The following is a 26,232-nucleotide window of genomic DNA, read 5'->3' as shown; positions in this document are numbered from 1 at the left end:
AATCAACACGCTTGCACGATCTCGTAATGAGCGGCTTAAGCAACGGAAATAATCTCACGTTACAGACTATCTTTTACTAACTTCCAGACATGTGTAAAAAAAAAACTGTATAAGGCCATCAGATTGGGAGCGGACATCAGAGATGTCTATTCTAATAATGTCGAGACTGTGTGTAATGATGACCACCTCTAAGTGAACCTGTCTACGTGGTAGAGTCATCAGGACACAATTTTTTTTTTTGGTTTGAAGGCTCATCGGGCAAGAAAGTCCCACTACAGACATAATGACAGGTCCCTCTCATTTTCCTCCTAGACTGCTTATACCTCTTTCACTCTGTTAGCTATAGATAGAAATATATCCCCCCCCCCTTTAGTCCGTGATTATTATACATATTTTTTTTTGTTTCTAGGGTCTTCTTTCTTTTTAGGTTTCCCTTTTTTTAGTTTTCCTTGTGGACAATGAGGCGACTGGAGCGTCTTCTTTCCTAGACGTGAAGAGCAACCTTTCATTAAAGCCTGACTGAAGCGTACGGCTGCGGACTCATTTTCTGTTCTGTTATTTGGAGCTGTTTTTCACGAGAGTAATCAATTATATACCTGGCTGACTGATGGTGGTTCCCTTTCTTTCGCCATTATTTCTCATTAGAGGCAAAGGTTTTTAGTGTGTATACCATTTTAGTGTTTTAATAATCGTTCGCTATTATTTTAGGGCTCACGACTGACTGCTGGCGTGCGTATCGATAACCGTTCATTACGACGTGGGCGGTGTTTGTGTCTGGAATGTCTCGTGCCAGATCCTTCATTAGAACGAAAGGGGAGAAGCGAAATGGAGAGGCGACAATCATCTGGTTGTGTAGGTAAAATTAGCTTTTTTTTTTATTTCCAAATGTCAGGCTCGTGTGCGGAATGCGACTGAAATTACATCCGGTTCGCGGCGAGGGGAGGGGGGAGAGGCCGTTATTGGAGCAGGTAAATCGATCCGATGGGGCGTTGCTCAGGTGTTGTATAACTCGGCGATTTTCGTAACAATAAAACACACACTGTACAAATATTGGAAAGAACTTCGGAAGGAAATACAAAATAAGAAATTCTTTTTAAGGTAAATACTTGCATACTGAGAATTGCGCGATTGCATCTGATACCGGAAAGGCAAACAAAAGAGACGCCGCGGTGGAAGGGAGGGGGAGACATTCCAACGATTCACAAAGATCGGCCGGAATCGATTGTCATCCTTGCGCCGGAATTCGCCACGACGCAATACGACAACAAAGTCGACAATCGTCTCTTATACACCGCTATGTACATTACATGATGTACAAGAGCCTTCTTCTATTGTCCCCATTGGAGGTGTGCAACAGGCAAACGTATAATCCGGAAAAAAAAAACTTATAGAAAAGGTAAAATAAAAAAAAAGAAGAATACAGGTACCTCTGTGCCCACCATGTTGGATGATCGATTAGATTTGCCGCAGAAGCTGTATACAGCTCATTCACGTATACATGGAGCTAGTGGAAGATCAGCCAATTTCGTACGTAGCTCATTCTTTATGTCTTTTCTTGAATTGATTCAATATGTTACATAGTCCCCTCCGGTCTCGATTTCCATCTTTCCAGACAATCTCTTCTTTTTTTTTTTTCAACGCACATAATACGTGCATGTCTTCATCTTGTATGAGATTCTTTGACAATTGTCAGTTCCAGGAGGAGGCAGTGCTTTTCGCAGATCGTTTCTTATGTCCCACTATGTCATTTCAAAAGCCTGGTCGTATTGAATAGTGAAATCAACACGATAACATATCGAAGTGAAAGACAACAAAAGGAGGCAGATAGGGTTTCGCTTTGTGAGCCTTTTGTCATGGCCAGTTGACACCGGGGAATGTTTTCGAAAGATAGATTGAACACAAGTTACATGTAGTCACTTGTTTGTTAAAGCGCAGTTAAATTCACTAGATAGACGTATACTATAAGTATAGGATTAAACCCAGAAACATTCTGGTTTCAAAGAATCCTCCCAACTAACCAAACAGGATTTACCTTTGAAATTGCATTAAGAACCTGTCAGACGGATGGACGGTCCATCGATCGTCACAGCGTCCACTCCCATTTGACATTTGGACCGAATGTAACAGTTCATTTCTTTTTCTCCTTCTTTAATAAGAAAACGAATCCTATTGCGTTGTTAGACGTTTCATCAGAACTGTGCCGGTGGTTGATTGATCGCTTTTTAGCGCACTCTCTTAATTGGTCATATAACTCCTTGTTTATGAGCGCACGGCTCGCAGTGCTTTCCATTAAGTGTTAAAAGAAAGGAAGAAAAAAAAAAAAAATAAATACGACGTAGTTTTTTTTTACTGCGGGCAATACTTGACGTGACTGTAACGTTTCGTTCTTGTTTTATTATTTTTATTTATTTGAAGTTGAGCTGCGCACGGGAGTCGTCTCCGAACGAGAAAACGATCTTTCTATACGGCTACTCTCTTCGTCTTAATGGCCGTTTCGAACATAATTAGACATGGAAACCTGTGGGGTTTATTTTAGAGAATAAAAAACCAAAATCTTGAATAAAATGAAATGATAATAAAAAGTAAAAGAAAGAGAGAGAGAGAAAAACATCAGCATTGGGGCAGTGGGAAGTTTTATTTCGAAATAGCTAGAAAAATCGTTAATTCTGTCTTGTCCTTCTCCCCTTTTTTTCAAGATTTATGATATGCATATTCGAGCCGATAACGAGTTCTCTAACTTTATAAGGCAAACAGCTGTCCAACTCCCGCGTATGTTTCTTTATTGTTTCAATGGCTCTCTCAGTCCAATTCTTTATTTTCTCGTTTTATTTCTATCTCTTTTCTAACCTTTTCCCTCACTTTTTTTCAGGTTTTTTAATAGGCAAATGAGTGGCGCTTGAGAAAGGTCATTTCAACCCCCTCCACAAAAAAAGGAAGGTATTGCAGTAGGTAGCAGCAACCGTGTTCGCTTGCACTCTGGCACTCGTTGAATGATTTGTGGAAACGAGGGAGGATCCCACGCGTTATTACCATTCGATTTGCATAAAGTAGTACGGAAGATCGTTTTTTATAGATTAACCTCTGTTCGCTGGTTTAGCATTTACTTTGGTCATTTTCTAGGGATCCTGCACCTCCATGTAGTAGCAATCCACCTTCTAGTAATTAATGCACCATCCACTTGTCTTTTGGTTTTGTTAAATAAAAGTACAGCTTTAACAAATGCAAGGTTGTAATTCAAATTAAACGCTTATCACGCAAAACAAGTCTGTTTTTGCTTTGGAATTATCATTTCTTAAATAAAAGTAAAAAACTGAAGAGCAAAAATGTTGCGCTCACAGCACTTTTAGTCCATTTATTTGAAAAACGACTGCCTTGACAAGAAAACAAATAGATTTTTGAACTCATCGCTCAATTTTTATTGTACTAGGAAGATTTCATTGAATTCTAAGAGATGTCATTTTTTTCTGATTTTGACATAAGTGGGAAGGCTATAGCCTTCTCACTTTTTCATTTTTGGCTAAATCCTAGATATGACTTTAAATACATGATTTCGATTGGAAATTGATTGAGAATCACGAAAATCAAGCTTGTTTTGGCGTGGGCGTTATAGTTTCTGAAATAAACGTAAAAAACGGATGAATGAGGTTGTTGCACTAACAGCAATTTTGTTCCGTTAAGTTCCAAAACAAGTGATTAGGCAACAAAAGAAATGCAATTTGAAGTCACCGTTCAATACTGATTCTACACGGTGAATTTCATTCAATTCCGAGAGATGTCATTTTTTTCAGATTTTGGCAAAAGTGGGAAGGCTATAGCCTTCTCACTTTTTCATTTTTGGCTAAATCCTAGATATGACTTTAAATACATGATTTCGATTGGAAATTGATTGAGAATCACGAAAGTCAAGCTTGTTTTGGCGTGGGCGTCATAGTTTCTGAAATAAACGTAAAAAACGGATGAATAAAGTTGTTGCACTAACAGCAATTTTGTTTCGTTAAGTTCCAAAACGAGTGATTAGGCAACAAAACAAATGCAATTTGAAGTCACCGTTCAATACTGATTGTACACATTCAATTCCGAAAGATGTCATTTTTTTCAGATTTGGACAAAAGTGGGAAGGCTGTAGCCTTCCCACTTTTTCATTTTTGGCTAAAATCTAGATATAGCTAGAAATACATGATTTCGACTCAAAATTGAACGGCGATCACGAAAGTCAAGTTTGTTTTTACGCTGGGCTTATAGTTTTTGAATTATTGTCTGAAAAGTGGTTGGATTGAAAGCACTTTTATTGCTAAATTCTCAAAAAATGCACTAATGAAGGTAAAACTGTTATTGTATACATTAATCAGCGTTCGAATACACTTATCTTAAGTGGAATTCAAGTTTTGGGTATTCTAAGGTAAAATTATAAGGCCAACTTTTTGTACAAAAAGTCGGGCTTAAAAAGTCGGGCTTAAAAAGTCGGTCTTAAAAAGTTGGGCTTAAATTTCGGTTGTAGCTTTTTGTTAAACATAAATATACCAAACTATGCAAGATTTCGATGGTAAACTGAACAAGGATCATGATAATGAAGTCTATTTTTGTGTTGGATTTGTAGTTTTTGAGATAAACGTGATTAAACGTTTCATGATCAAAGTCCTCATTTTTTGTCATAAGCCGCGCAAATGCAACTGTATTTCTCCTGCTTAATTTGCTTCATATGTAATCAGAACTATGTACACTTGGATAAGAGGTCAATTGTTGCCATATCACTTTGTATTTTGTACTATTCTATGTCTATATCCCACTCTACGTATGTATGACAACAGCTACCTTCGGAACATCAAAGTAAATGAATACGAACTAGGCAAAAACAAGAGAATATCGCCGTAAAATGGAGGAAATGAATCAGACAACCAGTGTTTATTTAATACAAAAACAGTATGGTACATGAAAGGAAGTAAAATGAACAAAAATGATGACATTACCACATGTCTATAATTAGACCGTCCTCTCTTCCTCATTCGATTTCTATAGGTGAACATTATTTAAATAAGGACTTTGAATGATGACCGAAGCCCTCCAGAATTTATCCAACATTGGTAAAAAAAAAAAAAAAAAAAAAAATTGAGGAGGAACGGATACACATAGACGTAGAGGGCGGAGACTAATTGGTATCTTTATGCTGCTACGATTCGTGATTGACGCGATTGGAAGACATTCCGGACGTGGGAAGTGGAGGAGTCCGCCTTTTGAATATGTTTTCACTGTACTACGCGTTCGTTTTCTCTTTTTTCAACTACACGATTAGCGCAGAGGTGACGTCACTTCCTCCGTTTTTGTTCTCAATTTGCGCCGGGCACGAAACACGCGCCCGAAAAGTCAAATAAATAAAAAATCAACAACAACAACAAAATGAGATGGGCTGTGAGAGACTTTCTGAACAGCCAATTTACGTAATGGGCTCATTTACATTTTTGCTGCTGCTCCTGCGTGCGGTCGTTTTATGCGTCTGGTAAAACTCTTTTTTTTTTTTTTTTCTTTTTTTAAAGAGGCGTGCCGATCGTACCGATCGTCGTTCACGTTCGGATCTCGCCGACGCGCTAGAACGCCGCTTAGAGTGTAACCCAATAATCGCCGCACATTTATAGGCTCCGGCGGGCGATTGTGTGAAGTGAACGGAAACATCGTGAGGGGCTCGCATGTTAAAGGAATTTTTTTTTTTTCAGGTTTGCCTCTATTTTCTCATCGCTCGCGCATGTGTCTCGAATTTCACGCAGCTCTCCTTGCGGGTTTTACTGTCACGCAGCCGTTCCTCTCGGTATGGCCACCTCCGCTCAAACAACACAAACGACCGCAGATATTTTTTTCATACGATACACGGGACGTACACACAGCCGAGCAGAAAGAAGAGATGTCGATACCCCAAGAAAAATAATCCTGGAAAATCAAAACCCGAATATAAAAAAAGATTTTAAGTAGCAATTTTTGTTGTGTTTTCTTTTACCTTTTATTATTAATTTTCTTGTTTGGCATTCCTGGCGCGAGATTGTCTGAATCGAAGCCGTCTTTCGTTGCAGTGTCGTGTTGTTGGTTGGTTGTTATTTGCTTAGTTACAATGTTTCTTGTCGCCTCCAACGAAATGACCGATCATAACTTTCTCTGGCCGCCTTTTTTATTCATTTTTTTCCAAAGGAGGTTCACACTATCAGCGCAATCTATCACGAAAAAGGCAGCCATAAAAATAAAACAAACAAGGGAACGCAGATACCATCCATCAAAGCAATTCGAAAATAATTCATCGCTGTTGCGTTTATCATTGAAGGATCGTGTCGCCATTGTTGCGTGCAGATCGCTACGACATAGTCGCCAAATTATTTAAAAAAAAAAAAAAAAAAGATTCAGTAAAATGGATCGTCTGGAACTTTTGTTAATTCCAAGAATTCCAAAAAACTTTTTGTTGTGTTTTTCTCTTCTCCCTTATTACGCAAACAAAGAAAGAGAAAAGAACAGGTGACCTTAATTACACCATGCCCCTCCTCTTCGTGTAACACTCAAATAAGTTAGTCATCATCGCAAAGAAAAACAAAGAAAAAGTCAGCTCGTTAAAAGCGGATGTCAATGGATCAACAGTTGACGCGTCTATTGTAGCTTAAGCGTCCCGTGTTTTGTTTTTGATTATACAAATGAGCAGGTTACATCCTTTTCCTCCTCCTCCTTTTTCATCTGTATGTTTCCATGTTGTTGCCGGAATCTAATATAGTAATAACAAACTATCGTTCGTCGGCGTTTTTGGCGTTGACGGTGAACTATGATGTTCGTGTTCATAGATCATCGCGTGTTCCGCACAAAGTGTGTGTCTCCACACACTGTTATCTGTAAAGTTTTCGCTCGGCAGAACAACAGAGTCGATCCAGCGCGCGTGCGGATTATATCCATTTAACTTTTCGAGTGCGTGTTGCGTGCGCGGCGTATTTTTTTTCTCTTCTCGACGAGCATGTATCAAAACGAATTAATATTTTTTAAAAATGCTCACCGAGGATGGGCAAAAATGCAGCAGGATATAAGGAAGGCGGGCATTGGATGCGATTTTGAATATAGATATACCTAGCCCCGGACTTATTGTGGTCAAATAAAAAAATAAAACATCACTATAGAGCGTATACTTTTATACCTATAGCAGACACGCCTCGATAATTGCAGTCAGTTTGACTTGCCACAATCCAGAATGAAGAGGATGTGGCTCGGGAATGTTTTTAGAGGGGGGTTTGAGAGGAAGGGGGGGGGGGCAGTCTTATGTATACACATATCTGTATACGCTCCTGACTTTAAAAAAACTGGTAGATGTATGATTATAAAACGGTTGCCTTTTGCTGTTCTCTCATCCTTTATGAAGGAAAAAAAAAACTGGCTGACTATATACCGCGAGTTATGCCGACTGGAAATAATTACTAGTTTCGGTCATTCTTTCCCAGATTCTCATCCGAAAGAGATGAGAAGGAAACTGGGGAACAACAACAACGAAAAAAAAAAAAAAAAAAAAGCCAAAACATACAAACGCTTTCCCATTCTCGATCCTCTCTTCTTTTTACAGTCTTCTGATTTTCTTTTTAGTGCTGGATGTGTCGAATCATGGTCGACTTGGCTTCTGCCCACATCTCTTTGCGGACACACACGGAGCAACACGAGGAATGTTCCCCTCTTTGTTGTGTTTGTTTCAATCTTCAAATTAAGGCCGATAAAACTAAAGACGCCAACCAATTTTCGCACAAACAGATATTGAATATTCACATCTTCAAAAGCACTTGGCTTTTTGTTATAACCAAATCTGTAAGCCTCGCAGCAGATGATGTGTTTTTTTGTTTGTTTTTTTCAAAATTCAAAAGTAATGCGTAGGTGGAATAATCAAACGATAGGAACAACAAATTCACTCGCACTGTTGTTCTGTCTCCTTCTTTTCCGTTTTCCACTTTGAAAATCTGATGATGTTCCCATGGTGCGGGAGATTCCTATATGTTGCGACAGCATGGGGTCAAGCATGCCAGGGATTTTTCTTTTTCTCACATCCCTGTGCGTTTCACCCTCCACCTACCCCCATACTCTGCATGATTTCCGCTTATTAAAAACTCTGAAGAAAAAAAAAGGGGAAAACATATTTCCTTTTTTGAATATTACTAAAGACTTAACGTGAAGTAATTAAAAAAAAAAAGAGGGGGGAGCTTTCTAAAAAAAAAAAAAGGTTTCGAGGAGAAGTATAAAGAAGGTCAGCGATGACGAGGTCACGCGGCCGTCGATGACACATAGTATCGTCCCGTTGTCGGATTTTCATGACGACATTCCAGAGCATTTCTCAGATGGTTATCACGGAGGCGCCGACTTTTTTTTTTGTTGTTGTTGTTGAGGGATCCGTTGTCTCCCTGAGCAGGAATACGAAGGAAGAAAGAAAAGGGAAACAACATGTAATATATATAAAGAAAGCGCGAGCCGATCTTCGTCGTCGTCGGTAGATTACCATCTCACAAGGCAATAGGTAACACAAAAAAAAAAAAATCTTTTTTTTTGTTCCAGCCATAGACGAAAGTCACACAAACGAAAACTAGAAACAAAAGAGGAGGCACCGTCTTCAATATCTCCGGGTGCAAAATCAGGTTGACGACAGCACGAAAAAACAATCGCCTACTTTCTTTTTGGAATTGATTTTTCGCCTTAAGGTGAAACAACCTTTCTTGAAAAAAAAAAAAATACGGGCATGAATTACGTAATGATTAATTATGGAAACAAAAACAAAAAAGAGCTTAAGGGCGCAAAATATCGGAACTCTTGAAAAGAGGCGAAGCGCTAGCGGGGAATTATTTGTATGAAAGACGAGGACGATGATGTTGAAGAAATCCCTTTTGATATCAAAACAAATTCCGTGCATTGATGAATTTCTCTGCAGTATCAAAAACAAAAAACAAAAAAAAGGAATGAAAAGAAAAAGGAGGATCTGAAGAAGAAGCTGAAATGGAATGCCAGAAAATGTTTTTTTTTTTTTTCTTCGAATATTCCGGCATTCCGTTGGTTTGGATTCCAACGGGCGGCGCTGCCGGTTGGAAGGCGACGGGCACGGACGTGGGAGGGAAAGAAATTTATTTATCAACTTATTTTTTTCTTTCTCTTTTTCGATAAAAATAAAAAAAAAGGTAACTTAAGCGGTTCACCGCATGTGGGGGAGGAGGCGTCGACTCTGTGTCACTGAACTGACCCTCACGCAGATACACACCTTTTTCCTCCATTTTTATTCCTCCCTCTCCCACCGTGATAATAGCACTCACCGAAAACCTATTGTATAGTCGTCATCATTTCTTTCCTATTATTCTTCTTTCTTTTCTTTTAAAGCGAAAAGAATGAAGGAAAAAAAAAAATACCTGGTGGCCTATTGAATTAAGTAATATATATACATTTTTTAGAAAATAATTTTTCATCTTCCTTTTAAACTTTGGTCTTTCAGATGGCCCGTTGGTGGACACACCAGATGGCTGAAGAATGCTATGAATCTGGTAGAGGGGGGATATTAGATACATCTACACCGCAACAACATTCTATGTCGGTTAAGATCATTTTTTTTTTTTAAACTAAAAGACCACGATGAAAGGGGTTCCTTCTCTCCTCCAATTAAAGTCGGTAATATTCCCCCTTTTTTCTTGAAAAAAAAAGGGATTCCATGCCTTTCTTCATCACAAGAGCTGCTGGCCAGGGTGCGGCTCTCTCCCGGTGTGGGCGCTACACATATAAGAAAAGTAGAGGAATCTGTTGCAAGTTGGGACGGACACAAATCCGCTGTTACATAAATAAAGGCCGCCTTCTTAGCAACTGCTTTGGCGCCTTGCATATCAATGCAACCAACCGTGAACGTGTTTTCCTTCCTTTTCACCTCAACTTAATGGGGGGAAAATGTTTAAAGAGATGTGGGGGGGGGGGGGGGGGGGGGGGGTGCTATTATTTAAAGAAAAAAAATCAACTATGATTTATTCATATATATATATACTGTATATATAAGAAAATAAGAAGCAACAAGTGTGCCCGCCTAAATTTCCCCTAGTACTAACAACACGCAGTTGTATAGGTCTATAAGTATAGAGGAGCAGCGTTTTCGTGTACGCGTTCTTCACCCTGCGGCCCGCTAGTTTGTGGAACGTTAGGAATGTTTCGGCCCTCAAGGCAATATGCACTTGTCGGGAATTATGTGTGTCTGAGTGTACAAGAACAGCTTTTTTTCCATCTTTTTTTCCCTTTAATTCTCTTATAAAAAAAAAGGAATAGAAGAATAGAAGAAGACCCGGGGTCTGTGGGGGAGTGAAACAATGAACATTCTTCTTTTGGATATTTTGATGTTGTACAAGTTTAACTTCGATCACGAGCTTGTGGCAGGTGAATTACGGGAATTACGTCACGTGCCATCGAGCAAAACCTCTAAAACTGATGTAGATATATGCGAAATTTAATTAGAGACTCTCGAATTCGATGGGGGACGTAAACATCATCCGAAATTCACGTGAAATTAAAAGAAAATGGAATTCTGTTTAGGATTTCCACATTTCTCTTTCGATTTTACGCCAAAGAGGCGTAAACATTTCGCTTCTGGAACGCAGAAAACATTGCAGGGACAATCCTTAAAAAAAAAAAAAAAAAAAAAAGAAGAGAGTGATGATGAATATGCTCGACGAAATGAAGGGCGGGTTTCGAAACGGGCAGAGGGGGCGATCCGTTGGCAGCGAAATAGCCCAGATACAGATTTCCACCTCATCCGCAAATGCTGGGTTGTTTGTTGTTGACACAGCAACTCTCTCGACTGCTCCGACACACCTCTTGTGAGAACAACCAGTCTATGTTCCAGAAATAATAATAACAACCGAACATCGTCGGCCAGAGAGGCATAAAGGGGTGGTGGAAAATCGAAGGGGTGTGCCCAGAACGGTTCAACTATTACCTTTTTGGGGTCCCGAAGAAGGTTGAATCCATCCTATTTTGCTTCCCCCCTTTTTTTTTGTGCACTCAAACTAAAACTTGCACTCCCATCCCTTATGGTTAGAGCAGCATTTCTTTTTTTTTTTTTTTTAGTTGAACGATTGCCAATAATTTGCAGGTTCTAGATCACCAGCAGCACTCAAGAAAAATACTGTATTCTTTTCTTCAAGTTCCCGGGGGCGTCACTAGTACCGAAACACTCCCATTGCTGTCCCATCTATATGCCGCACCTGCACTGGCTGGCCCTCAGACCTCTCTCTCTCTCTCTCTCGCTCATCCAGTGCACAAATGTACAACATACTCCGGCTATATAATTTGGCCCGTCGTCAAAAAAAAACAAGAGGTGGAGGGGGTTAAAAACATGAAACAATTTTGGATTTCTTTTTTCTCTTAAAAAGAAAAAAAAAAAAAGGATACAGGGGTTATTTGTGGAGGAGGTGGAGGGAAGAAATCCAATCACATGTTTTCCGAAAACGGCGAACAATATCGGAACAATTTGGCGTTGTTTTGCGGAGGCAATCCGTGCCGCCCACAACTTCATCCGTCATTTGATTTTCTTTTTTATTGTTCTAAAAAATCGTTATTCACCATTTCGAAACTACATGGTTCTAATTTAATTTAATAACAATCTTTATCGAAATGTTTTCCTTTCTCCGTGGCTTTCTCCCCCCTCCCGACTCTATCCATTTACCTGGCGAACTTTGCAAGAAAAATAGCTCGTCTATTGTTTCGATAGAAAAAGAGAAAAAAAAAAAAAAGAAAATGAGAAAACGATTCGATTTCAAAGTTCATTTACCGATTCTACCTTTTGTTTTGTCCTTTGTTCAAATGAAAATATCTTTTTCTTGTTTCAGATTTAGAAACATTTCCTTGCGGGCTCTTGATTGCGAACGAGAAAATGAATGATTGGGTTTTGGGTCGGTATCCAGATAATAATAATAAAAAAGAAAAGGGAAAAGGAAAAAACAGAATGGAGAAAAGGAATAAAAAAAAAAAAAAAAAGAAAAGATGATGGGGGCACTCTATAGTTACGTTGAAGGAAAAAATCTTCCAACAGGCAAAGGACATCCTGCTGTGCTGGAAAATCAACCTCGTGTGTGTGCGCACTGGTGGTGGCTTTTTCGGTGTTTTTAATCTATTTTTTTTTTTTTTTTTTTTTTTTTGCTTTCCAACAAGCTCTTCCTTTTGGAAATAAAATACTTTCCCTTAAAAAAGAAAGAAAAAAAAAAAAAGGTGATGGTTTTTCTTATCTCCAGTGACGTCATAACCAGCAGACGTTTGCTACGTCGACCAGCCGTGTGTGTCATCTTATCCGTTACAAGACCTCCCGAACGCCTCACTTTTCCCGCGTGTTGCGTTGTTTGTCACGAATTTTGTTTGTCCCTCCATCCTCTCTTCTTTTTTTTTTTTTTTCAGCAATGTCTGCCGTAATTCAATTTGCCTTTCCACGCCTCCCCCGCTGTCCGTCGATAACAATCGGCCAAGCGTGATTTGTGAGCCCCGCTCTAGTTATTAACAAGTCATTACACCACGGCCGTTTAACGTGTTGTTACCATCAAATTTGAAATTCGTTGTGGCTCTTTAGGAAATGGGAAACATTTCGGGAAATAGGTAAAAATCGGGGGAGAGAAGTGGGCGCTCGTATCGGAAATGTCGTTTACCTAATACGTTTGGTTGAAAAACGCCGCCGTTTACACAAGCGTCTGCTTCGTATCACGAGTTCTTCAGTTGCCGACAGTTTGGGGCGCGTTATCAGCCGACGACACGGCGCTTTTCAAAAGAGAGACGCTACGTGGGTTTTTCTATTGGTCTTTTTTAGTCGACGACATCCCGCAAATTGGGGACCGAGATAGCGGGAGTGTGTAGGGAGGCGCGGGGGGGGGGGGGGGGGGGGAGAGAGTGACAGAACAAACGATTTTTAACCGACCGGAAAGAGGAGTTGTAAAAAAAAATCTAGTAAAAGCGGCTAACTATTTCCCTTTGCTAGGCGACACTTTTAGCCACAAAAAAAATATATATATATATATGAATCGACAAACCACTTAGAACGTGAAACATATCAAAGATACGCCGCTTTAGGTTTAGTGTGCTGATTGCAGCTAATTATTGCCAAACATCTTGACCAAGGGGAGCCCTAAAGGTATTACTTTTAAACCAAAAGAACAAAACTTGAGCCAAGAAAAAAAAAAACACAAAACCAAAATGTTCTCATTAAATCGAAGGATTTCTTGCGGGTATTTTGACTATCGAACCACCTCAGGGTCGTTTCAACAGGTGTGTTGCTTGATTTTATTCGTATCAACTGTAGTTTTCAGCTCCTGAACGCAAACTAAATGCTATCTGCAAAACATATACCAACGACATGAAATTCATTTTGCAAATTTTATGCGTGAGTTGTCCAGTTCTAAACGAAACACGCCAAAAAGAAGCAGAGGTAATGACCTAAACATTGTTTGGCACTCAAGAAGAAATCACGAATATTCTCGCAAAACATTTGACGATGCAGCTACCTAAAAAATCGTGCATAATTATTCAACAAATCACTGGAGAATTTGAATATTCACCTTCGACGTTGACGAGAGCGTATCTACCTTTATAACAAGCCTTACACGGCTAACTTTCAACTATAATTAACCTTGGTGAACTGGTCTAAGAGGGAACTCGAATTTAAAAGGACCCTCTTTTCCTGTCCATCAGTTGACCGAAATAAATCAGAAAAAGAAGAAGAAGAAAAAGAGAGATACGATATTTAAACAAAAGTCTTGGAAAAAAAAAAAAAAAAAAGAAAAGAACCCAGTCACCATTTGAAATAAGGAAGAATAAAAGACTCTTCCATATTATACATCTCCCCCCCCCCCCCCCCCCCCATCTCCCTTCTTGTTGATATTCTTCTTGGGGCTCGCGTGCGGCATGCAAAAGAAGAAGGGAGAGAATTCCAACACGCTTGTACAGTAGACAGCAAGAAAGAGAAAGAAGAAAAAGAGCTCCTTTTTTTCGAAAAAAAAAAAAATATATAATAATTTTTTCTTACCTTTGTCGAGTCTTGTGTGTTCTGTGTGCCACGTCGTCTCCATTTTTCTTTCTCTGTCCAAAATCTTTTTTAGGAAAAGAAGGTGACTCTCTTGTATAAACAAGACGGTGAGGGGAGGAAGGAAAAAACACAGTTCGGCTCTCTCTCTCTCTCTCTCTCTCTCTCCGTTTTTTTTTTTCTCTCGTTTTGGGTGAAGATTTCATAACCAAATAGTCATGCAAACACAGACGGGCGGACTGGCCGGCCGAGCACACATCGCGCGACGACGTCAACTTTCTCGAACCTCATCAAAAGTTCTCTCTCGAAGCACTTGTCATGTAGGCAAAACACAAACAATCAGAGACGGTGACCTGTTGCCGCTCCGTTTAAATGGCGCTCTAAAAAAAAATATATATATATATTATTTCTTACCTTTGCGACACGAAGAAAAAAATACATTTAGAATGCGTTTAAAAAAAAAAAAAGCAAAGTGTTACATAAAAAAAATTTAATCATTTTGAAAAGGTGAAATGGCCACAAGGATCGGGAACGTGCGCAACTAAATGTTTTATTTCATTTTCTTTTTTCTAATAGATGTAAGAAGTAAAGTTTTAAAAAAATAAATAAAATAAGGAGCCTCATTCCTTTATTTTTTTTTTTTTCCTTTTTCAGCGTCATTAAAAGTCAATTATTGCCATTACCGTATACGACCGCCACTGCTCGCAGAGCCAAAGCGATAGAAGGTAAAGGTAGTTGAGTGAAGTTGACCTGCGGCGCCCGCACCTACGGCAGCAACAAGTTTTTAACAGCAGCAGAAGCACATCATCATACCACATTACGCCGCAAGTTCTTTTTCTCGATGGCGTATAGGTGTTTTTTAATGTCGCCCTTCTCTCTGACTGTGCCTGTTTTTCTCTTCTTTTTTTTTTCTCTCTCTCTCTCTCGTTCCTCGTGTTTGAAGTTTTTTTTTTAACGACCTAAAACCCCAACGTGGTCTCTGAGGTTACTTGCCTTTCTCTTCGGTCGTCTATTTGTTCTCTCCATCGGTCCCTCCGAAACATCTTATCATCAAGTCTTCTCCGCTTCGGCTTTCGTTGCGTGTGTCTAGATTCAACACACATCCTGATTTTTGTTTTTTTTCTCGCTCTCTTATATATATGTTCGTTCGTCGTGTGTTAAAAAAAAAGAAAGAAAGAAACCACCCAAAAGAAAACATGGTCTCTTTTGTTGATTTTTGTGGGCAAACCCACACACACAAAAAATATTTCCGTACGAAAAAAAAAAAAGGACATTTGCGTGTATGTCTTCTTGGTTTTGCGCGAAAATAAAAGGCTTTACAACCGAGGCAAGAAATATATATTTTTTTTAAAAAAGGGTATCCACATTTGTTTTGTATGTGTTTTTCAATTCTTTAGAAGGGTAGGTTATATAGCTCCATTTGGGTTTGACACAAGAGTCAAAAGTTGCTCGGTGGCAGGGCTGTACAAAACGTAGATAACAGCACCGAGAAAAAAAAAAATAATAAAAGAGACGATGTTAGGCTTGGTTAACTAAACGAAAAAAAACCCGCAACTCAACACGACCAGTAAAAATCAGTCGTTAAAAAATCTAACCTCCCTAACAATGTGAAAAGATGGGGTGGAAAAAAAAAGGAATGTTTACCCTGCTCTTAAAAGTTCAGCACAAGAAATGCAAAGAAATAATTTCAAGAAAGAAAAAATATTAAAAGAATAAAGGGAAAAGGAAAAAAAAAAAAAAAAAAAAAAAAAAACAGGACTCCATTTGGAACACGTATGCGGTGGTGAATGTTGCCGAGAACTCCGACGACTAGCGCAAACGACAAAGACAAGAAAAAAAAAATAAGGAATTGAGGAGATTAGATCGGCTTATTTCGCATGGCGAAACAGACGATTGATGGTTTTCTTTTTCCATCATGAAAGATCAAAGATATGTTACACACACTGCTCTGTGTTTGCCTGCCATTTGTTTTGTTTTTTTCTCGAGAATTTTTTCAAGGGAAATGAAACTCAAAAAAAAAAACGACATGGAGTTTGCTCGTTCAGGTGGAAGCTCACGCACGCAAAGAGTCGGCGACGGTTGCGCATGTCGGCCATACAGAAAATGGTAGGAATGAAGAAGGAAAAAAAAAAAAAAAAAAAAAAAAGAAGTCTTAGAATAAGTCGAAGCCATTAGTCTCTTCTTGTTTCTGGACTGCCGCTCAAGCGCCTCTTTGCATACGCTCTCCTCATTCCTCTTACGTATGGAGGGTCAACATTGAGACAGTTGGGAAATGCACCGACGGTTTGCCGACTATTATTTATATAAATCACGATAAATAAAACGGACGCACTGCTGACTCCTCGGGTGACATCACGCATTCAATGCGGCAAACGATTCTGCGTAGCAACCATTTCGACTTTTTACCATTTGTTTTGAGTAGGAACGAACAACTTTTTGTTGGGTGTAAAAAAAAGCGCATACGAAATAGAAAGAAACTCTCATTTGCCTCCTCCCAACATGTGCGCACACAGAGGCAAAATAAAAAGAACGAGCTGCATACCAATGCCAGCTGCTCATTTTTTTTTTTTTTTTTTTTTGCTATCACAAACGAAGGGCATAGGTAAAAGAAAAAAATGGTAGAAAAGCAAGTAGACCTACAAAAAAAAAAAGATACTGAGCTCCTTAGTAAAAGACGTGCATATTTCTAGCGTCGATCTCACGAATAGGGCAGGTAAAAAAAAAAAAAAAATCATAATGTTAGTCTCTTTTCAGCATTTTTTGCCACTGCTTTTATTACAGTTTGGTGCTGTGTTCTCTCTCTCTCTCTCTCTTTTATTTTCGTGGGTCCGTCTTCTTCTTCTTCTTCTTCTTCCTATTCACAGAGATACCAAGTCTACATATATGTATAAGGTAGCCGCCATGATGGGGCTGGGCTGCTGTAACACCGAAATGGAAGAAGAAAGAAGAAAGAAGAAAAAAAAAAAAATCAAAGGAGGAAAGAGAAAAGAACCCGTGTGTGTGTGTGTGTGTTGCGTTGGCATGTCACGCAGGTAGATACGCCAGAGGGTTCTCCTCCTCCGACGCTGCATGTGTGTGTAAGGCTCCCAGGTAGTAGTCGAGAAAAAAGAAAAAAAAAAAAAAGATGGAGAGGAGGGGGGGGGGGAATAAAAAGAAGGAAGAAAGAAGACGGGAGGAGATGTGGTAGCGCGCAATAAGAGGGCAGAAACACAGGTAAGAAGGGGAGGCCGAATATGGAGAGCTGTTGGGTTACTCTGTCCTCATTCCCTCCCTTTCTCTACCTCTTGTAAGAAGAAAAAGTTTCAAAACGCTCCATCGTCTCCCACCTCCCCTTCTTCGTCGACCACCCCACCCTATAGAACTTCTTTTCGCTTATCACGGAGGGGCAAGTTGTTATGCGTGCCCGAAGAAGGGAGGAGCAGGAGCAGGAGCACACACGAGGACTCGTTCAAGAAGGCGAAATGAGGGGAACGAAGAGAATGAGAGAGAGAGAGAGAGAGAGAGAGAGAGAGAGAGAGAGAGAAGGAACACAAAAAAAATAGAGGAGAGGGGAGGAGCAGGGCGGTCGAAGAAGAAGGGAGAAAAAAAAAAAGACGTACGTACACCGGAGGCAACAGGTAGCTTGATAGACCAGTCTGTTGTGCCGCGCCGGGACGGATTCACGCTACCGACCGGATATGTTGCAGCAGCAGTCATCGTCTTGAGACAGAGCCGCACAGCAGCAAGAAAACTGCGTTCTTCTTTCACAAAAAACAAAACAAAACAAAAACACTTGGACAAAAAAAAAAAAAAAATCTGTTGTGAACTCTCAGTTTTTGTTCTTCTTTCGTGTTACGACAAAGTTATTCACACGTGCGTGTGTTACCTGCGTTTTTCTTTTGTCGATCAATTTCTTTTGTTTCGAGCAGTTCGGAAGAAAACAAAGAAATTTTTTAAGGTTTTTTTTTTTTTTTTTGACGAACGTCTGGTACGTTAGTAATAGTAGCAAGAAGTCCAGCCTCGTTTAGTAGAGTAGTAGCAGCATCAGTAGCAAAACGGTTTTTGTTTTTTACGGATGTGCAGATGTGAAACAGCTGCTGGCGTTCCACCGTTTTTCACCAGTGTCTTGTGCTTCTCTTGTGCTTCTCTCTTCACTCCGCCTGCTGCACCTCCCCTGTGTCTGTGTTACGTTCGAGGCTTGTTGCCTTGATTTTGCTGCTGTGCGAATCTATAAACGGACGTCAGCAAGCCAACGAGAAGAAGAAAGTGCTTCTGTTTTGCTTTTTTTTGGCAGTCAACATTCCGGCCGGAGCGAGAAGGAAAAAAAAAAAAAAAAAATTATAATTCCGCGTTTTTCGAAAGTGGAACAAAGCCGCGGGAAATCCTTTCGTTTGAAACCTCTCGCTTTTTTTTTTTTCAGTTTTGAGCTATAAGTGTAATTCCGTATTTCTTTGGAACGGAGGTCGACCACCAAGGATTACCACAACTGCCTGTTACAACTTCAAACCGAACAGGTATAATTCTTAATCACCTTCTAATTGGAATTAAGTAAAACTGAATTTCCCCATCATCATTAAAACTTCTACATTCCCCAAAAATTGCATTTACCTTTTTTTCTTTTTTTTTTTTTTTTTTTTCTCCCCCCCCCCCCCCCCCTTTCCCTTGCTGTTTAATAAGAAAACAGAAATGCCTTGGAGAACTTGTTGGAGGCTAACGGCAGCGCCAGGTCCTCCTGAAACAGCAGGAGCGATTGAATTGTGTTTTCCAGGGGAAGAATGAAGCAAGAGGGGGGAGGAAGGGTAGTAGCATTATAGCAGCAGCAGCAGCAGCACGGAGGTGGGCGAGGGACGCCATTTTGTTGACGTTGTCTGGGCCCTGCCTTGCATTGTTGTTATACAACCTTTAAAAAATTCAGGCCGAAAGTCATTTCTGGAAAAAGAATGTTCTCTCCTTTTAGCTACTGCCCGATTGTCTTCCCAATTTTGTGTTCTTGGGGCATTTCGTATTTTTTTTTTTTTTTTGGCGGGCTATTTAAACCACGCTGTTTAGCTTCCCCCTTTTTTTTAGCCCACATAAATAGGAGAGAGAGAGAGAGAGAGAGAGAAAAAAATGAACGTAGAAACAACTGCGTGTCCGCTAGTGCCTTATTTTTATGACCTACCACCAACGCGCGTAGGTTTGGTTTGTTGCACCAATGGCAATTGGGTCGTATAACTTCAAGGAGCGCGCAAAAAAACCGAGAGAATTCCCCCTAAAAAAAAAATTCAATGACGCAATATACTTTATAATACATTGCTACGCTTGTTTCCCCCCTTTTTTTTTTATTAAGGTTTTTGTTTTTTTTTTGCGTCCAAACAGACGGGAGAGAAGGAAAAGAAGATAAGAGAACATTTGTGTTGGCAACAGTAGCGTCCATGTCTCCGGATTGAGCAGTCGCTTCGAACGTTGCGTTGCTGCCCTATCGGATTTCCAGTGAAGTTAAAAAAAAAAAATTTTTGAACTGAAAGGCCAAAGTCGCAAGAACATGGCCGACTCGAAGGAGTCGCGTCTATCGTCGGCCAGTTTCATGGCACCGACTCCGCACGGACTGGCCGCTTACCCGCACGTTATGCACATGTCTGCCGCTCACGCAGCTGGCTTACGAGAAGTTTCCGCATTCCGACCCGTGGTGCCATCGCGACCGGTGAACAACATCATGCCGTCCTTCCTGGGAAACGCAGACGAGAGCTCCTCCTCACCGCAAAAGGCCAACAGCAGCGAAGCTGGCGAGCGTAGCGGCAAGACGAACTTCGACTACACCAACCCTACACCGGTGAATAGCAAAAACAGTGGCGGACCCCCGTCGAGTGCAACAAGTTTGCGCCCAGGTGACAAAAGGACAGCAGAGGAATCTTCGCTGGGTCCACCGCCGGCCCATCCGCCACCACCGTCTTCCTCCTCTTCGTCCTCGTCTTCGACATCGTCGTCCAACCGTCGACCTGCTGGAGGCAACGGTGGAGGTGGTCGAATCCTGGAACCTCTACCGGCTTCCTCAGCTTTCGGACTGGGCAAATCGCCCTTCCCAGTCTTCCCACCGTCGGCCAACCAGTCCCAACATCAATCTGGACATCAGCAATTCGCCGGCCATTACGATACGTTTTCGCCCGTTTTCTCTTCGCCTTTCGATCGCCGTTTGATATCACGCGGAAGCGCAGGAGGTGGAGTCTCTTCATCCTCGTCTACCGTATCGTCCGGCATCGCTCCCGGACGGGCATCTCGCCCCAAGAAGCAGTTCATCTGCAAGTTCTGCAACCGCCAATTCACCAAATCCTACAATTTGCTCATCCACGAGCGGACGCACACGGACGAGCGGCCATACTCTTGCGACATTTGCGGCAAAGCCTTCCGTCGTCAAGACCACCTCCGTGATCACCGGTAATCTTCTTTTCAATCATCTTCTTATTTATTATTCGCTATGGGTTTGGACGAGAGAGAAAATGTTGTTGTTTTGCGGTCGATCTCCTTCGTTTTTTTTTTGGTATGTTGTTGTTCTGGAGGTTCTTCCGCCTCCACCGATCCGATGTTATAACACACATTTTTTTTTTTTTTTGGCCTGTACTGCGGAGGAGGTAAGGGGGAGGGAAAGTATGGTAGTCAGAACATGTTTCTGATGGATTAAATTTATTCAATCCGGAGGACGGTTTGTTACCTTCTCCCCCCCCCCCCTGCAGCAGCAGCTCGTCCGCGCGCGGACTTGTTGACGGCCGTGTGTTATAACTCGGGGGCGTGTGAGGTGTATCATATACCGCCCAGGGCGGTCTAGATAGTAAAAAAAAAAAAATTCAGGGGGAGAAGCTCGAGTCTTCCAGACATGCTGGAAAAAGGAAAAAAAAAATCCGTCTCCCCATCCGAATTTTTTGACACGAAATACCAGCGAGTACAAAACGGAAAAGACGAGGTCAACGTAATGATTTAAAATAAAAAAAAAAAAATGGGAATAAAGAATAATCATCGTGATGTCGCCAGTCCACGTGAAGCCAAAAATGAACCTGTACGAATCCCCCACCTCGTTATTGTGTCCTACCGCATCGTCATCGCATTTCGATTCGTTACGCGTTTGGTGAGGGTCCTCCCTTCTTTTTTCTTTTTTCTTAGTAAATCAAAAGGAATTTTGTTGTTTTTTTTCAGGGCCCATCACATATCTTTTTTTTTTTTTTTGTCCAGTGGGGATCTAGGCCTAATGAAGGAATTTAAACGACCGCCACTTTCCACACTTGTTCGGCTTCTTGGAATTATCCCTAATGAAAAATAAGAAGGAAAAAAAAAACGGGGGGGTTCGAAAAAGAAGTTAGAGAAGAATGTTGTGGAAGAGCAACAAAAACATAACGGGCAGTCGGACAGAGGCGGAGATGAGGCCGCTCACCCTCCGTTCTTCACCTGTTTTCCCAGTTATTTTTGAGGAATCTCTTCTTCTTCTTATTCTTCTTCTTCCATCACATAACAAGAAATGCACGCGGCCAGCGGGAAAACTAGATACAAAGGGGAAGTAAAAAGAGAAAAAAAAAAAAAAAAAAAACATTTTCTTCTTCTTCTCTTTGTTTTTCTTCTTCTTTCTTGTGCGGAGGTGGATGGCGTGCCGGCTGGTAGGACAACCCGCAGGCAGAGGCACGCACACCTTTCAGATATCGAGACACACAAACTGGAAAAAGAAGAAGAACTTAAAGAGGAAACGTAGAAGAAACGAGGGGAAAAAAGATAGATGGATAGATAGATAGGAGGAGAGAAGGTATAACTTTTTCCTTGGGCCACGAGAAAAGAAGAAGAAAAAAAAAAAAGAGGAGGAGGAGAAGAAGGGCTACCAGCAGCAGGAGCTGAAAAGAGCAGCCAGGAGCGGCGGCAACAGCAGCTATAGCAGGAGCAAAAGCAGCTAACGCATAAGATTGTGTGGCCCCGGCGACTGCCCATTTTCGAGAGATGACCTCCACTTCTTTTTTTTTTTTTTTTTTCTCTTCGTAGTTTCTTTGAATTCTTTTTACTCTTGAAAAGAAAAGAGACAGACAGTTACAAGAACAGGAGGGAAACACACACAGCAAATACGTTCGTAATTCACTCTTCGTGACCAACAAGGAAACAGCATCTTCGTCTTAACATTTTTGATCTCTTTGATTTCAATGTTTTTTTTTTTTAAATTATATTTTGCACTATATCTGTGTGATTGCATTGAACATCAGAGACTCTTTGAAGCTTTTCGATAGAATTTTCGGGTATTTTTTGGAAGTTACGTTCGTTCTCACAGTCTTTCTAGCTTCCCTATATGGCAATGGCCCGACAACAACTATACAACAACAATCTAATAAGAAATAGAGGAAAAAAAAAACAACGTTAGTATGTGTATAATGTGAGGAGGAGATGGATAAAAAAAGAAACACAGACACGAAACCTTTTTCAACTTGTTTTACAAGTTTTCGTGTCCTTCTTCTTTTGTTCATTCAAAATGCTTGAAATTATTTCGAAAAAGAAAGAGAGAGAGAAAGAGAGGTGATTTTTCATGCGAGTTAAGAAGATAGAAAAAAGACAAGACGAGAAACGAACTGAAGGTCTTGGCTAGACAAATCTGAATACTCCCCTCTCATTTCAAAGGAAGCAAGAAATCTGGTATATGTAACATAAGGATAACGTGAACGTACCCACAAAACTCGTTCCCTAACGTTCGTCCAACTTTTTTTTTTTTTGTGTATGCATCTAACAACGAGCAAAAGTAAATTTTTCAATGCAATTTCATTCCGGTTACATGGATTTTCATTGTCATCAGACAACCCTCTGAACAAATGCTGTTTCACAGTGCGTCTATTTGTCCCGAGTTTTGTACTTGCAAGAAGAAAAGACGTTTGATGGAATGAAGGTACACAAAAAAGGGGGGCAGGTTCTTTTGTGCTTGTACAAAAATGTTGGAAGACAAAACAAAAAAAAAACAAAAAACAGACGGGAACACACAACGGATAAATCAGTGTAAACTTTCTTGACTTTTCTCTTTTCACCCGTCTTTAAAAAACGAGAAAAGAGAGGGGGGGGGGCTACTAGATGAGAATAGCTATGAGAAGAAAACAAGCCGAATGTATAAAAAAAAAAAGTATATGCACAATAAGACGAAGAGAGAAAAGGTAAAAAGATAGTTATCTGCCACTGTTCGCCATTGTTGTGTAGAGAAGGGGCCACGACGCAACACTTTGCCTTTATAACGCAAGAGCATCGAGACTGCGTATAATATCGAGACGAGAGTGGGATACATAAATGTATGTTTGTATATCTACGCCCGCACTAAGCTACTACTACCTGACTGCCACATAATGGCTTCCCAAATCTCTACGTTTTCCCCCCCTTTTTTTTTCTTCTTTATTTTGTTTTAAAGCTTTTCTCTTTCGTAATGACCTCTTCTGTTTTTTGTTTTTTTGGTTTTTATTCCTGATTATCTGAGAGAGATTAAATGGGGGGCTCCTTCTGAAAAACAAAAATAAAACAGTCGACGAAGGCCAGACATTTAAAAGACAATTTGGAAAAGTCTCGACCTTTTGGGGAGAAGATATTAAAAAAAAAAAAAAAAAAGAGCCAAAGATAAATGCGTCTGCCAGCTACTGGAGATGAGTCTTAATTGTTTAACTTATTTATTCATTTTCCTTTCTTTTTCTTTTCTCTTATAGTTACATTCACTCGAAAGAGAAGCCGTTCAAATGCGCCGATTGCGGCAAAGGTTTCTGCCAATCGCGGACGCTGGCCGTCCACCGCATTCTCCACTTGGAAGAGTCGCCGCACAAGTGCCCGGTTTGTGCTCGCAGCTTCAACCAGCGCTCCAACCTCAAGACGCATCTCTTGACTCACACGGACCTGAAGCCGTACGAGTGTTCGTCGTGCGGCAAAGTCTTCCGTCGCAACTGCGATTTGCGTCGCCACGCTCTGACCCACGCCGTCGGTGACGTTGGCACTGAAAGCGAAAGCAACGACACTTCCCTCCATTCGCCTGGATTGCAATCGGTTGTCGGCAAATCATCCGGTGGCATTTCGATGATCCATTCGAATCGCGCTTCGGATTTAGAGGCAGGCCCCAGTGGCTCCAAATCGGCCCTGGATTATGTCGATACATCGGAGGATTCATCCGACTCTTGCGATTCTTTCATCTCAGTCACATCATCACCTGTACCGACTTCGTCTGCGGCTGCGCTACTCCGCCAGACGGAAGCAGCAGCCGCCGCTGCGGCTGCTGCCGCGGCCGCAACCAAAGAATCGGCGCCGGCTGACATGAGCGCCGAAGTCCGCGGACCTCCTCAACCACCTCCGCCTTTAGTCCAGTTGCTTCCACCTCCGGCGGCACGTCCGATGAATCCATCGCGACCATCTGGCTTCAGTATAGAGGACATTATGCGTCGCTAAAAAACCCAACTCCAAGTTTCAAAGAAAAAGACGTTCCTTTTTTTTCACGCGTGTGTGGGTGTGGGTCCCCAGTGGTTCAACGTCCACGTTCAATACGTATAAATACCTAAATTGTACAGCATCACACGAATGTTGTGAAGAAAAACAAAATAGGACACAGTGTTGAGACGACGGTGTGATGACAGCGCCAAACATTGTTTCGTTTGTTTTTTTTTGTTTTTTTTTAAATTGCAGCGCTTTTAATGATCGATCTCCGCCGCTCGCAGTAAACAGCTCAGCCGATTTTTCAGAATTCACGCAACATTGACCGTGTACGCGCTTCTGTGATATACTCAATTGCTTTGTGTTTTATTTTATATTCTTTTTTTTTTATAAGAATCAAATCACAATTATTATGTCAAGAATATGGAGATGAGGCTTTTCTACTTTTGGTTGAATCGGTGCCAAATCGTTCTACTAAATTTTCTTCTACATCTTTCTTGTCCATTTCATCAAATTTATTTTTCGTGATTTTTTTCTTTTTTAATTGTCCAAGGCTCCCGGTCTCTCGCTCTCTCTCTTTGTCGAGAGAACATGTAAAACTCTCACCCTGAAACGAGGCTCCCATGATCGCCACCTTCTGCGTGCAATGTGATGAAGCTCGCACCGTAGAACATATTTTGCGTGACAGTAAATGCTATAGAAACACCCAAGTGCTGCTGATTTCTCCTTGCAAATCTCTTACACCTTTTTTTTTTTTTTTGAATACATTATACAAGTACAGAGGGAAGCATGTAGTTTTTGCATAAAAGTAGAGAGGGATAAGAAGTAAAAAAAAAAAAAGAAAGTGAGCAGAAGCGGCTGGAATGATGCTACTCATTCCGCTGCTGCTCTTCTATTCCTTTTTTTCGTTTTATTCAAAAGTTCTCCTCAGGTGCGCGCGCTGACGACCATCTGTGGCCTTCCTGCTGGGATTGTATAGGTTCTCTCTGAGAGAGACTGGAGGCATACAACATATATATTTTTTTTTTTTTCAAAGTTATTTTCTTTTTCACTCAAGGTTTTTCTCTCTCCCCTGAAACATTCCCGAGACCCCACCTTTTACCGTCTATAAAATACAAACAGGTTGAATGTAAGAATAGAAAAAATTCCAATGTAAGAGACAGGACAAAAGAAAGAAGAACCCCCCCACGATAAAAATAATAATAATATAGTTGTAGTTTATTCTCTTTCTTTTGTGTGTGTCTGTGTATGTGTGTGAGAGAGAGAGAGAGAGAGAGAGAGAGAGAGAGAGAGTTTATACTTGCGTATTTGACGCAATTTTTTAAAATAAGAAATCGTGCTACAAAAACATGTGTGTGTCCAACCAATCTCAATTCAAGGAATTAATTGCGATCAATCAACTAGTGTGCGGGATATTCATATGGTCTATGTCTGTTGATATTTTAATTTTTGATCCTTTTTTTTTTTGGGTGTCTATGTGTCTGTAATCGTCTGTTATATATCTATAAAAAAATATGCTGGTGAATACAAAAATCAGGTATTCGTGTTGATGGACTTTTTCGAGCCTTTTTATTGCGTCTTCCATTTGTACACAGGCAATTATCGACCGGTCACACATCCTTGATTTTGAGAAGGTGTGTGTGTGCCACCCACCAATAAAACGATTGGCTCGTTTATCTTTTTGAGTGAAACCACTACGAAAAAGAAAGCAAAAACTCGTCCAACAAATCAATAGATTTTCTATTTTTACGAGTGTAACTGATCGACCTGTGAATGCCGCAATCTTCTACATCTTTCTTTTTTTTTTCAACCAAGTTCCAGTTTTTATAGCATCATTTGTGCAGCCAATGAAA

General features: G+C 40.6%; 1 protein-coding gene across 1 annotated transcript; it reads left to right on the top strand.

Moving 5' to 3' along the window:
• The first annotated feature begins 17,705 nt into the window (after positions 1-17,705).
• Positions 17,706-25,929, top strand: LOC130685598 (protein bowel-like). The gene is made up of 3 exons (XM_057508917.2): positions 17,706-18,507; positions 19,352-20,407; positions 23,671-25,929. The coding sequence occupies exons 2-3, from the start codon at positions 19,518-19,520 to the stop codon at positions 24,395-24,397; spliced, it is 1,617 nt and encodes a 538-aa protein (XP_057364900.1). The 5' UTR covers positions 17,706-18,507; positions 19,352-19,517; the 3' UTR covers positions 24,398-25,929.
• Positions 25,930-26,232: the final 303 nt, after the last annotated feature.

The sequence above is a fragment of the Daphnia carinata genome, chromosome 3 (genome assembly GCF_022539665.2).
Source record: "Daphnia carinata strain CSIRO-1 chromosome 3, CSIRO_AGI_Dcar_HiC_V3, whole genome shotgun sequence".
NCBI classification, from domain to species: Eukaryota; Metazoa; Arthropoda; class Branchiopoda; order Diplostraca; family Daphniidae; genus Daphnia; species Daphnia carinata.
This window is presented reverse-complemented; position numbering and strand designations above follow the sequence as displayed.

What these genes read in the sequence shown, in the direction of transcription:
- LOC130685598 (XM_057508917.2), top strand. Translation starts at nt 19,518, where the DNA reads ATGGCCGACTCGAAGGAGTCGCGTCTATCGTCGGCCAGTTTCATGGCA. An exon ending in GACCACCTCCGTGATCACCG is followed by an intron (nt 20,408 to 23,670) that starts GTAATCTTCTTT and finishes TTTCTCTTATAG; the next exon opens with TTACATTCACTCGAAAGAGA.